This window comes from Gadus chalcogrammus, chromosome 20 (assembly GCF_026213295.1).
Source record: "Gadus chalcogrammus isolate NIFS_2021 chromosome 20, NIFS_Gcha_1.0, whole genome shotgun sequence".
In the NCBI taxonomy this organism is placed as follows: Eukaryota; Metazoa; Chordata; class Actinopteri; order Gadiformes; family Gadidae; genus Gadus; species Gadus chalcogrammus.
Genome location: NC_079431.1, coordinates 15918437 through 15932415, shown reverse-complemented (window position 1 = coordinate 15932415; position 13979 = coordinate 15918437). Strand labels below are relative to the sequence as shown.

Below are 13979 nucleotides of genomic sequence, written 5' to 3'. Positions count from 1 at the left end.
CCCTCCCTACATAGCCTTCCTCTCTCCTTTGCTCTGGCTCTCTCTTGTTCAAGTAAATTCAAAGGACTTTATTGGCATCGGAAACATATATTTGCATTGCCTAAGCACATAAGAAGTAAAAAGTAACATCAAAACAATGTATTGCATGTAATTGCTAACAAAATACAAAATGTATATACAGTATGAAATATTCTGTGCGATGGTAAAATGTATAAAACACTACTTGTGTTTGAAGCAAAGTGCATTCTGTCTCTTCTTTTCCTTTCTCTCTCTCCCTCTTCCTCTCCCCCTTCCTCTTCCTCCCTCCGGTCCACAGAATGGTAAACATTTAGCTCCCAGGGACAGATCTCTGTTCATGGGATCTCTGGGCAGAATGATAATGACTATATTAATAGCTGCAGTACAGAGGTCAAACGCTGCCTCTGTCCAAATGTTTTAAACATGAGTGACGTTCCCTATTGTTGTACTATTTGGATACTATGGATAGGTTTTGAAATAATACAATAATCTATGTTGATATTGATACGCCCTTTAAAGCAGGACAGTGTAGCAGTTGGTGTGTTTGATACCCAGCTCAAAGATTCCCTAACCCCTGCTTCTCCTTAACAATGTGCTTTGTATAAATAGTGGTGTGACCCACGGATTTTCCAGTGCATAAACATTTACGACAGCGATATAGAGACTATACGGTCAATATTTATGCTGTCTTTGTTGCTTCATGGTTTGCATGGGTATAGGTACATTTCAACCTAAATTGATTTTCACACATATGTATTATTAATAGTTTGTATTTATGGTTGTTCATAGTATTGTCTTGATTTAGGACGGGGAGGGAAACTGAAGACTGTAAATACCAAATTGGCGCCTTCTTGTTTACTCTCCCCTATAAACTATAATTTATCTGACACTTTTATCCAATACAACTTTCTTTTTTAAATTGTAGATAATATCATCCATGTGCGGGTAGAGGTTAGGCTTCTTTCTAACAGGCAGACTCCAGACTATATTTTCCTCAGGCATTTGTGCATGGGTTAATAAGAAGTATTCTTAATATAAATGATCCAAAGCATGTTATGCATCCCTCCATCCAGACCCTGGCCCGGATGTCCCCCACGTCCCTGAAGATCACCTTCAGGCAGCTGGAGCAGGGGGCTGCTATGAGCCTGCAGGACGTGCTGGTCATTGGAGTACCGCTTATGCCAAGCCTGCATGGTAATATCTACACTCTTATTCACATCCAATACTGTTTAGGTATTCATGTTTAATTCTGAATTGGTAATAAAAAGAGACTATATATGACTATTTATTAGTAATATACAAATGGCTTGCGTAATGTACTTTAGCTACCTTGTGTTAACCTCAAGAGTGGGCAGAAACATTTCTCTGTAGGGTATTAACATGGACCTAATACTATTGAGGTCAACCGTGTGTTGAGTCACACACACACACACACACACACACACACACACACACACACACACACACACACACACACACACACACACACACACACACACACACACACACCACACACACACACACACACACACACACACACACACACACACCCCTGCCCCTCACGGCTGTCTTTCCTTATTCTCCAGAGGGGCAAGGACTTCTACGAAGGTGTACGATCAGGTAAGTTGACCTTCTTTCTCAAATGTCCCAGATTGCCGACTCCATCCGTCTCATAGTGTTGTACTCTGTAGCACACTAGTAAATGACAACCAGTCAAACATATTTCTATAGTAAGTCAGGTTTAAGCCTTAATGAGCCTCACAGGCACCCACTAGCCTCGTAGACCTCCTAACTGTGATGAGAAACTATAACTTGATAATAATAATGTACAACAACATTAAAACAATAAAGAACACGAGTGATGCAACAGGATAAACCAATGCAACACATTTTTTGGTTTTTATCATAAAAAGCAGTGTATCCCAAATAAAAAATGCATCTCAAATGGGACAAGGTGGTTCTGAAAGGTTGATACTGATAATTTCATGTGTCCACTATTCTAATCAATAGTGATCGTTTCTTTGTGTCCACCAATACTCAATCAATAACAATAGGTTCTACGTGTGTTTCTTCACCGATACATATCAATAATGATCCTCTCTTAGTTTGTCCACCGATACTAATCGATGACCATGGTTTCCGTGTGTCCGGCACCAAAACGTATCCCTAACGACGGTATCCTCGCTTGTGTCCCTCAGTGCTGATCGACAAGGACCACAGCCCCCGGTGGAGCCCGGCGACGCTCGCTGAGGTGTCGGACCACAGCGTGGACCAGTGCTTCTCCCCCCTGGGAGAGAGGGACCTCCGCCTCTGAAGGCTCTCTCTCTCTCTCTCTCTCTCTCCGCTCTCTCTCGCTCTCTCTCTCTCTCCTCTCTCGGTCACCATGGTAACCGGACCAGACCGCCCTCCCACGTGGCCCGTTTGGTCGGATGGAACAGCTGCACCTCCTCTCATCTGTCCCCTTCCCTCCTCGCCACTCCCCTATTCTTGGAACAGCGACCAGGCACGTCTCCGTCACTCCACCACTCCAACACTGGAAAATACAACTTCAAGTCAGATGGGCGGGGGGACTTGACCAGGAAAGTGTATACAGTGGGGTATTCTGTACAAATATGTTCTTTCCTCTGTTTTTGCTCCCCGCTCTACCTGCCGATTGCTGCAACATGTTACAGAGGGGTGTAACACTCGACAATTCAGATGAGGCCGTTTTTTCTTTGTCTATTGTTTTATAGTGCAGAAGAGAATGGAGAGCGAAAGAGAGGGAGAAAATATCATGTTCAGAGGAGAGATGCTGGAACAGGGATAAGTGCCTTTTGGATCCAAGTGGATCTGGTGGTTCGGGAGCTAATCAAATGGATAAGGTCTTAGCCCAACACTGCAGTAGTGTATTACCATGAGGGGGTGGGAGACAGTGGGGTGTGGTGGACACACATCATGTTCAATAACGGTAAATATATCCAGTGACTACTGGTTCTGTATGTCTTTACCGCGTTTGAGGTAGATTAAATGTTATGTGTCACAACTTAAACTCAGCTGTAAAGAATAACAAGTTGTTTGTTGTGCGATTTCTGAAGTGATTTTAGTTTTTATTAAACTCTTTGAAATAAAATATTGTAGTGTCAAAGTCCCAAAGACTAGCCTCTTCATGTTGAGTTATCATTTCCACAAGTCGAATATGTAATGAGTTATAAGTTATTAAGTTATTGCTACACTTTATGCAAGCCACCTGTATACTTTCTGAAGTAAATCCTGTTTCCTTTAGCCATCATATTCATCACACTTTGAAAAGGGACTTACTTTAAATATGCCTTCGGAGCATGAGTTACTGTTGACGTGAGGTCTTAACTCGACAAAGCCCCGTTTCAGATTCCCAGAAGGACTAGGTAACCCATCTCTTCTTAAGTGCGTATCATATTTAATCTGAGTGTACTTGAATTGTTAAACACCTCATTTGTTCCCACTTTTCCCTGTCCTCCAGAGTCTGTGGCCAAATGACTTTTCCCCGAGCCCAGCCAATATTCGGGAACACCGGGCCGCAGTAAACATCAGCTAATGGTCTGAGTGTTTGTCTTGGCATCACAGAACATAATTTATGGTGGCGGTTTGGTCTTCAAACAAACGGCCAGGTGTCTGTCGCCTGTTGTCATCTCCGTCTGCAAGCCAAACTGAACTTTGGCTGAGTGTTACGTCTAGAAGGAAGATAAAAAATACTTTAAGGTGGACGTGTGCTGATAGAAATGTGTTATGAAACTATTGAACAAACAAAGGTTTCCAACGGTTTTTACCCAGTTAAAAAAAACTGTTTGCACAAATGATGAGATAAGAAGCTAGCAGGCAATCACATTTCTAATAAACTCAACGTTATCCCACAATGGTGCAACTCTGGATGCCAATATGTACTGGCATTTCATTCATCTTTACATAAATGTACATGTCTAATAAGGTTCAGACAAGCTTAGTACGCTGTAAATTAAGAAGAATAGCGTTGAGTTTGAACAGAATATTTAATTCAAACACTGTAACTGAACTCCAAAGAAGAAGCAGATGTAGCCACCAAATTGAAGACATTACAAATGCACATCATATATGGTAATTCAGTTGAATCAGGCCCATATTCACAAGCCACAATCACAACTATGAACATAATTCCCTTTGCTTGATCCCTTTTATAAGACAGAGTACAATGCTTACAGCACAGCTATCCTCTAAATAAGTGGTACAATTAGCTGCGTTCCATGGAAGAATAATATGAGAAGGGGAAACATAAGTTACACATAATTAGAACTACGTATTGGGAAAGGTCAAGTCACTTCAACATAGTTTTTACTCTTTGTTCAACGTCACGTTCAAGCATTAATCATGAAAAGTAATCACAGAAGATATGACCAGAGGTAAAAACCAACCAGGCATTCTTTCAGACAGCGCGACCCAACTAGCATGTATTAGCGGAAAAGGTTGGCCCCAAGTTCATGGTGAAGTTTATACCCACTGTCCTTTAGTTACTTGGCTTTGTATATGAGCACTATGCTTTCTGTTGGCCGTTGATGCCACTGGTTCAATTTGTGTTCATCCTGTCAACACTTTATTCAACAATAAAACTGGACATGATAAGTAACCTCTTTTGGTATTACACTTGACCGGGAAACAAACTGGTGAAATATTTTTTCTGTTTTTCTAGCTGTAAACACACACCATACTAACAGGTTTCCCGGTATTGACATTAATGGTGAATAGTAAAATGCCTGCAACATAGTTAGCCAAAATGTAGGACTTTGTTTCCAAACCTGCGGTCCCCAGCCTAGAGGACAGACTTCTATCACTGCATTTGCCTAAAATTAGTCTGCCTAAAACATGGACAAAGCTTCCAACCATTCAGAGGTTCGCTAGATAGGAACATGAGACGTTGGTAGACCTATGGTATTTGCGAGGACAAAACAACATTTTGAGCAAACAACTAACTGTAAACCCTCCTTGCATACCATGTCATGTTTCCCATTCATGTTTTGAAAAAGCTAGAGAAAAATAAAATAATTAAATTATTCTGGCAGAATTATTTATTTGGAACAACACACATTACATCTAATTAGTATTGTGGCTTTGAGCAGAATTGTGTCATGGTAAGTCATCTTTACATTTATTTCCATGTTTCTCTGACTGTGTTTTGGAGAGTCAGATTAATTACCCAACCAAGATTAGTGCAAATATTGTTTGTTTTTTGTCCGCCTTTGTAAATGCTGAATGCAGGGCGGTTTAGCTCACTAAAGCACAATTACATTTTCTGAATCAAATCCCTTTAAATTATTGTTTTTTAAATCGTTCACCAACATTATAGGATTTTTAAACATAGGATTTGAAAAGTTATTATTGAAAGTCCTGCCACGGCATGCCACCAGGTGTGGTGTGATTAGCCGCTACAAGCCGTTTTGGAAATCTGCCCCTTATGACATCACAGGTGGGCATGTCCACCTAGATGTGTGACGATAGATGAGCAACGTTTGCTACAGTTCACTGGGTAGGCTGGTAGGCTGATCTATCCAGCACACATCTAAGTGGACACGCCCACCTGTGATGTCATAAGGGGCAGATTTCCAAAACGGCTTGTACCGGCTAATCACACCACACCTGGTGGCATGCCATGGGACCTTTACGAAAAGGGTGAATCACAAACGACAAGATCAATATTTTTCTACATAAAAGAGGTTCTCTTCATGGGAGATCTGAGATACCATAACCACATTTGCTTGGGTTTTTCTATCAACCTCATTGGTAAATAATACCCGTCAATGAAATCTGCATATTTTCAGTTCAATGACATATTTGTGTTTACAAGAATAATTAAAGGCCAAGTTCTGGGCATAAGGCAACTGGATATAATTCCCCACTATTGTTTCTATGGCTTAGTAATTATTATTGTAGTGAATTATGTTGCTGATATTGGTACCAGTCATTTCAGGCTTGTTATCACGACCGCAAATTTAAAACATTTCTAACAAGAGCAGGGTCTATTTTAAAGGGGTTTGGGTGGCAGTTGGTCATTCTTTGACTTAGAGTACATATTGGGTTTGGCAAACAACACACACGTAAATACCACTGACATCAGCTTTTCCCTTTAGGTTCCAAGAGGTTGCTCTCTAGTGAACTGATGTTTACGTCCTACATCAGCCCACTGAACTAGCTAGGATGCATTGTGCTTCATCATAACACTTGATAAATGATATTGGCAGCTGTGACCATTTTTGTAGTCCCAGTGGAACCGCTGTACCTTCTGATCCTCATCTTGTCTCATCATAGCACCACACTATTTCAAAGAGCTGTTAAAGTGTCACAGGCGTTTATGGTTGCATATGTCCACCGCTTCCCCCTGCAGCATAGATTGCAGATATCCCTCTTTGGTCCGCAGACAACACAGAATTGATTGGAATGAAAAGGGTTGTTTTCTTACTATTCTTTTAAGAAGCCACTTTTTTTTTTTTTGCTCTTTGTATGAGAGGTGACGGCAGGACTGTCAACCGCACACAGCATAAACTCAAGTTCAGTTCCTGCAGGTGCAGCGCTACACCAAAGTCCCTGCACCACCACTAAGTGACCTACTTTGAGCTCCATGTTGGGATGGGGTTAGACCGGACGGATGATCTGTGCTGCTGGGGTCTTTCTTAGGAGTGCACTAGGCAGGGGCTGGAACTAAGGCTGCGCCTTGATGTGGCAACACCACAACATCTCCAGGGAGGCCATTAGCCTGCCCCCACAAAGTGTCTCTCAAGCCAGCCGGATGCTGAGCCGGTGGTGAGGTGAGTGTCTGGTCCTTGTTTCTCTCCCCAGCCCAAAGGACTTGTGACCCGAACATTTGCTCTCCCCTTTTAGCGAGTCTCCCGGTAAGAGGAGAGAGATTTGGCCCCATGGCGATTGCCAATGGCCAACAGTAGACCTCATGTTGGGGGTCGAACTAAGCAATCGATGGCAACTACCGTACATAGAAATCTTGGCACTCTTAATCCCCACACAGGGGTTAGGAGATGGAAGGGATCCTAGTGAAGGTAATATCCGGCTATAGAGGGTCTGCTTCAGCCAGATTCGACTGGCGAGGCCAGCAGTTAATAGATTTGTGTGTCCTGCCTCTGCCGTTTTACACACATGTACACCCACATTCCCAGCAGGTAGACATTGCCGCATCTCAAGATTCCCTCCCAAAAAGTGTCATGTGAGCACCATGGCAAGGCAGTATGGGGACATCCGGAAGTTATTCTAATATCCAATAGTATGACGACAAACAAATACTACGGTGGGTCTGGCAGGGGTCAGATTTAATCCAGGTGTTAATCCTCACGTGAATCTGGCCACCCATGTCCCGGTCGAGAAAGAGCGGGATTCAGCTGGGTAACTGGTGACATCTGATGGACCTCAGCCAGTTGTAGCAGCAGCAGCAGCAACAGCAGCAGCAGCAGCAGCTGCTGATGGGGGAACTCCCGTCCTCCAGCCCACGCTGTCACGGGACGTCACACTCGATGTAGGGGATGTCGCTGTAGCGGCTATCTATGTCGGCCCACTGCTGCACTGCCCGCGACACAATTTCCTCCGACAGCCTCTGGGCGTACTCCAGCACTACCGGGTTGACCCTGGCCGTGGAGGACTCGGGGTCCGCGTCGCAGCCCGTCTCAGAGTGCACTAGGTAGGCCTTCTCCCCCCGCGACCTCCCCTTGGCCTCACCGTCGGACTGCTCTGCAGAGTTGGCCTTCTCCTCAGACGATTCACTCCGCTTGGATTTGACACACCCCATACTCTGCGGGTTGTCGCATCGAGGGGGGGGTAGTGAAACAAGGAAACTTGTATCCAAGACCCTACTTTAGAAATACTTTAGTTTGTCGTTATGTTTTGAGCTGATATCTTACTACGTCCAAACCAACAGATGTCAACTTCCTTGGCCCCTCTTGTGATCTCTGACTGTCATTCTTTCATGGACTTAAAAAACAACGTTAGGAAGTTGTGTCTGCGTCGTAGCCGTGGGTAACAGGAGCGAAACACTTCTGGCGGTCTGCATGGAGAAGGATGGTCCTCCGCAGGAGTCTGTTTGGGCGTGTGTGTTGCTCGTGTTAGATGGCTTGCATTTCAATACTTCCTAGACTGTGGAGAGAGACAGAAAAGAGACAAGCCTTTTATTGTCATTCAAACGCGGCCTAAAGATTGTTAGTGATACAGAGGGAGGGCTGTGATGTCCACAGGCTGTGGGATCCTACGTGACAGACTAAGTGTCCAGACTGCTGACCAATCACAGAGCCCGGATGAGAGTTCCGCCGTGGCGTTGAGCTTTGCTGACCCCTCATTGGGTCAGGAGGTCTCTCATACACAAGCTGTTCAGCACATCATGACATCATCTGTCCTCGCCGCTGGGTCAGAGAGGGTTTCATGACTCACTCCCCTGGCCTATAGGAGGCCAGACAAAATCGAATGCCTGAATCCCTCTGCTTTGTAATAAAACCGTGTCTCAATCAGGTCAAAGCCTGAGCCTCTCCAATGAGGCTATGGTTGACTGCATCCATGGGTCCGAACGTACAGTTACCAACCGATCAGTTACCGATCAGTGACCAAAAGAGTGATTTGATAATCGAATGTATCGCCCACCATCAATGATTGGCTGCAAACAGAGACCTGTGGCGCCCATTATAGATCAGCTTCGGACCATGGCTCTATCACAAGAAGGGCTTGGACCATTGGATCGAGCATCTACCATCACTTATTGGTTGGTCACGGAGAGCGTGGTACCGCCCACGGCCACTGATTGGTTGGTAACACGAAGACGTTCAGAGCTTTTCATGTAGAAACGACCTAACATGATTCAGTGTGACAGGTTACTTCACGAAGTGATTAATGAAGTCGGAAACAATCACTTAATTGAGAAACCGGCGTATTGTGGACATTATTGTGGATTAATAATGGGGACCGGCTAGTCGGTCTACTGTAAAATTCAACGAGGAAAAAGCTTTTACGTTGTAGGCCTACGTGGATTTAGGAAATGTCACCATGTTAGGCATGATAACAGGTCTATGGAGCGGTCAACTTTGACTTGCATGCATGTTGCATATCATACACAAAAGATCAAACAATAAAAACAATGTAGGTATAACGTACGTCAGTATTTATGTTGATGAAATATTGGAATATATAATGATGATAATAACAATAATTATTATTTGTATTATTTTTTATTATTATTATTAGACGTATTATAATTATTGTTACAATTGTAAGCCTATGTCCACTAGTGTGATAAAGCCTATCTCACTCAGTACATAACATGAATTGTAATGTATATACCTATACATAAAATAAGTTTTAATGAATAAATAACTTACAGTTGGTCTCCTCTCAGCAAAAAGGTTACAGAATGAAGTCTCAAGGTCGCATAGGGGAGTAAATACATCCAGACGTTATCGTGGGATCACGAGACTCCCATTCTCCTTGTACTTCAGACACACACAGGCATGGCATGAACTTGAAACAAAAGCCAGCATCGTGCACCCAGCGAGGTTTTATCCAAGTTTACGTCCATCATTGATCGTAGACCAATTGCTTCACATGCGGTTATTTTTTAATACCTGTAATTCCAAATGGCCTGTGATAAAACAAGAAATCCTGAAGTCCGCCAGAGTTGGAGGACTACAGGTATTTGGCGAGGTGGGTCCACACGGTTAGGACATGATTCCAGGCAGGACAGACAGGATGATCTCCTTCCAGCTCCAGCGTGCAGGTCCTAATCTTACGCAGCAGTCCATTGTAAACGAACACTGTGAGCGCATCGCGCATGGAGTCTGGAACATTTGGGCTTTTGCAATAGCTCCCTCTTGTGGCTGTAGCATGCCACATGTTTTCATTGTTATGCCTTGACACATGAAGAGAATAAACTATATTAAAACTATACAACTTGATAACTACACAACAAAAAAATAAAATCACCAAGGTGGAGTTAATGCAGAATATTATTCTTTGATCAGAAACGGAGTAGATAGGGTAACATCTTGGTGAACTCCTCAAACCATCGGCTTCTGTTGATGGTTTCGTCGCGTTGCGGACGTGAACCGACAGATTGTGGCCACAAGGGAGCAGCAGAGGTCTTGTCCACAGGAGCCTGCAGTCGAGCTCCTCCACTATCAGCGTCTTCAATGGGATTACAATAGATTTGGGATATAGTGGCTATCTTTGTTTTTAAATTTTGATCTGTAATGCACCGCTATGTATGTGTTACCCAACCGGATGAGTTAAGAACGTTTGGCGACACAAACGTATATGAAGGCCTATTACATGATTGCAACCTTTAGGATAAATGCATAGGTGCAATGTTTGTTTTTGTTGTACGGTTTAAGGATATAATCGCTGTGATATTGTTGTTATTATAGCCACGCTACTTACAAAACGTTATGTTATTAGTTTCGTTTGCAGCTTTGGAATGGCGATGTGGGATTAGTGCTTTTAATTAAATTGCATAACATCAACAAAGTCCCGGGACTGTCAGTGCAGCGCTCGCATTCCTGCAGTGATTCGGTAATGAATAAAACACGCATCCGAGCAGCGGACACGCTCGGCACGTGTTCGGAGACTTAACCGTTCGCTATCCCTGAATGGGTCGACGGTGAGAAAAAAAAAAAAGTCGGTAAGATTCATTGTTGCCAGTCCAGCCAATCATAGATTTGGACGACACAAAAAAGTGGGTAAAGTTGGGAGTATAAAAGCTGCGCCGCTGATGAAGCACCAGGCCGTGCCAGTGCGCATCATCATCAACATCATCCATCCACCACACGCTTCCCTTCGTTTAACACACACACTAAGGGATCCAGTGAGACGATGCATCTGCCTCACACCCTGGTGTACCTTTGCCTGTTGATCGCTTTGGGTCCAGTCGGCCTGGGAGATCAGACCACGCACCAGCAGGCGCCCACCGCCGCCGCTCCAGCCGCGGCCGAAGCTGCTGCCGTCCCGGAGGAGGCGGAGCAGTGCTCCTCTTGCGAGATCCGCCAGCAGATCAAGACCATGAGGCTAAACGCGATCAAGTCTCAGATTTTGAGCAAACTGCGGCTGAAACACGCGCCGAACATCAGCCGCGACGTGATGAAGCAGCTGCTGCCCAAGGCGCCGCCGCTGCAGGAGCTGCTTGACCAGTACGACGTGCTGGGTGACGACAATCAAGATGGACTTATCGAAGAGGACGACGAGCACGCGGTGACGGAGACGATCATGTTGATAGCTACCGAGCGTGAGTCCCGTGTTCGTTTATTATTCAGTCTTATTATTATTATTATTATTATTATTATTATTATTATTATTATTAACGTGGGTTATCGAGGTTGAGAACTAGACGCGATGACAAGGAGCGCACTTTTACGCACGGGATATGGCGTGATACTTGCGTCGTTCTGTCCTAGTTGTTGTTGTATTTTAGTCACATCATTGCACACGTTTAAACAATGCGCTACGTAATGGTGAACAGCTTTGATCTATGCATTTTCTATTAAAACGTAGTCTTAAACCATGCGCTTAGTCCTCAACCAGATTTGGGCAATATTGAATCAGTTGGCTGTTGTGACCGACTGTCGTTTGGTAATTATAGTGCATAACAAACTGGGGCATTTGTTTTCTTTCCCCTCCCCTACAATACAGCCGACTCAGTGGTCCAGGTCAACCGGACGCCGAGGTGCTGTTTTTTCTCCTTTAGCCAAAAGATTCAAGCCAATCGCATCCTGCGCGCCCAGCTCTGGGTGCACCTTCGCGCCTCGGAGGAGGACACCACGGTGTTCCTGCAGATCTCCCGCCTCATGCCTTCCACGGACGGGAGCCGACACATAGGGATCCGCTCGCTGAAGATCGACGTGAATGCCGGGGTCAGCTCATGGAAAAGCATAGACGTCAAACAAGTGTTGAGCGTGTGGCTGAGGCAGCCGGAGACCAACTGGGGCATCGAGATCAACGCGTATGACGCGGAGGGAAACGACCTGGTGGCCACCTCCGTGGAGCCCGGGGAGGAAGGACTGGTGAGTGGGCCCCAAATTTGCCCCAAATTCAAATCGTTATTTTTCTCATATTACCAGGAGGAAAAATAGACTTAGTTTCTTGCAGTAATGTTTTGTAAACCTTAATCAAAGTATTACTTCTTAGGCCTATGCTGCAAAACACTGATAGTATAGTAGGCAGACAGTTATATACAGTATTGTACAGTAAAGCTCTATTTTAGTTAGTGGCAAATATCGCAATCCCTGTGTCACCACAGCGGGATAATGTTTTTTACAAAACCGTACACCAGCCTTATTATGCTGTTCCCAAACTATAACTATAGGTCCCTTTGATTTGATTCTCGGGTTCGATACTGCAGTATTACGTAAAGCTTTGGGAGATGCTGGGTCAGGGCTTTAGCACTCCCAGCGAGGGGCTTGGCAGGCATGTGTTGCCCAGGAGAAGGAAGGAGGAATTAACATTTAAAAGGCCCACAAAGACGCACCCTGCATCTGGACACGAGCCCAGTGCACCAATAATCTGCAATCTCATTGGCCCATTACATAAGAGTGCACCTGCCTCCCATTTCCCTGTGCTCTGGTGGGTCTCTGATAATCAGAGTAATTGCCTTTACACACGCCAGTATGCATACTATCAGTTTCCCATGAGTAGTCCCACTAACAGTAGGTCTACAATCAGTCACACACCACACACCGCTTCAAAAGCCACTATGTTCTGTTGTCTTCAGAGCACTGGTTGGTAGAGTTTCATAAACTGGTGTCTGGTCAAGCGTCAATTCAAGCAAATCAAATGAGGGGAGAAAAAAAGAAGAACAAGGTTTAAGAACATTCTAGGGCGCGTTGGCAGTAACCCAAACCCAGTCACCTTATGTGTGTCTGTGTGTGTGCGTGGGGGGGTTATAGGTCTATACTTAACCTTCCTTATTTTAGAGCATATTAAGTCAAGTGAGTTCTAATCCGATGGCCCCCATCTCTCTGCCCCCTCCTCCCTGTCCCCAACACAGCAACCCTTCATGGAGGTCCAGGTGTCCGAGGGCCCCAAGCGCACCCGGAGGGACTCGGGCCTGGACTGTGACGAGAACTCCCCCGAGTCCCGGTGCTGCCGCTACCCCCTCACAGTGGACTTTGAAGACTTTGGCTGGGACTGGGTGATCGCGCCCAAGCGATACAAGGCCAACTATTGCTCCGGGGAGTGTGAGTACATGTACCTGCAGAAGTACCCCCACACCACCTGGTGCACAAGGCCAGCCCCCGGGGCAACGCTGGGCCCTGCTGCACGCCCCACCAAGATGTCCCCCATCAACATGCTCTACTTCAACCGCAAGGAGCAGATCATCTACGGCAAGCTGCCCTCTATGGTCGTAGACCGCTGCGGCTGCTCGTGAGTGAGAGGGGGTGGGAGGGAGGGAGGGACAGAGGGAGGGACAGAGGGAGGGAGGGAGGGACAGAGGGAGGGAGGGAGGGAGGGAGGGAGGGAGGGAGGGAGGGGGAGCCCTGCCCGGGGTGGAGACGAAGGAGGGCTGTGCTTCAGTCCAATCGCCAAGACTCTTTGACACATCTTCCATTGCCAATTTTACTTTTCTTCTACTTCTACTTCTCCTTTTCTTTCTTCTTCTTCTTCTTCTTCTTCTTCTTCTTCTTCTTCTTCTTCTTCTTCTTCTTCTTCTTCGTCTTCGTCTTCGTCTTCTTCTCTTCTTCTTCTTCTTCTTCTTCTTCTTCTTCTTCTTCTCTTCTTCTTCTTCTTCTTCTTCTTCTTCTTCTTCTCCTCCTCCTCCTCCTCCTCCTCCTCCTCCTCCTCCTCCTTCTTCTTCTTCTTCTTCTTCTTCTTCTTCTTCTTCTCTTCTTCTTCTTCTTCTTCTTCTTCTTCTTCTTCTTCTTCTTCTTCTTCTTCTTCTTCTTCTTCTTCTTCTTCTCCTTCCTCCGGTTCTTGTGTAGAACCCAGCAGTGTAGTGGAGACAGCAAAGG

General features: G+C 45.1%; 2 protein-coding genes and 1 long non-coding RNA gene across 3 annotated transcripts; 2 read left to right on the top strand and 1 right to left on the bottom strand.

Annotated features, from left to right (window-relative positions):
- The first annotated feature begins 1183 nt into the window (after positions 1-1183).
- On the top strand, positions 1184-2354 carry LOC130372935 (uncharacterized). Its single transcript, XR_008893432.1, has 3 exons — positions 1184-1212; positions 1605-1638; positions 2217-2354. It is a non-coding gene; the product is annotated as an uncharacterized LOC130372935 (long non-coding RNA).
- A 1126-nt stretch (positions 2355-3480) lies between these two features.
- On the bottom strand, positions 3481-10143 carry LOC130373417 (small membrane A-kinase anchor protein-like). The gene is made up of 2 exons (XM_056579888.1): positions 9366-10143; positions 3481-8136 (listed from the first exon to the last, which is right to left on the bottom strand). The coding sequence occupies exon 2, from the start codon at positions 7790-7792 to the stop codon at positions 7502-7504; it is 291 nt and encodes a 96-aa protein (XP_056435863.1). The 5' UTR covers positions 7793-8136; positions 9366-10143; the 3' UTR covers positions 3481-7501.
- Positions 10144-10788: 645 nt separating this feature from the next.
- mstnb (myostatin b) lies at positions 10789-13399 on the top strand. Its single transcript, XM_056579887.1, is given in 5 exon segments — positions 10789-11260; positions 11665-12035; positions 13019-13238; positions 13241-13293; positions 13295-13399. Coding segments are annotated over 5 exon segments (1158 nt in total). The 5' UTR covers positions 10789-10851.
- The last annotated feature ends 580 nt before the right edge of the window (positions 13400-13979 follow it).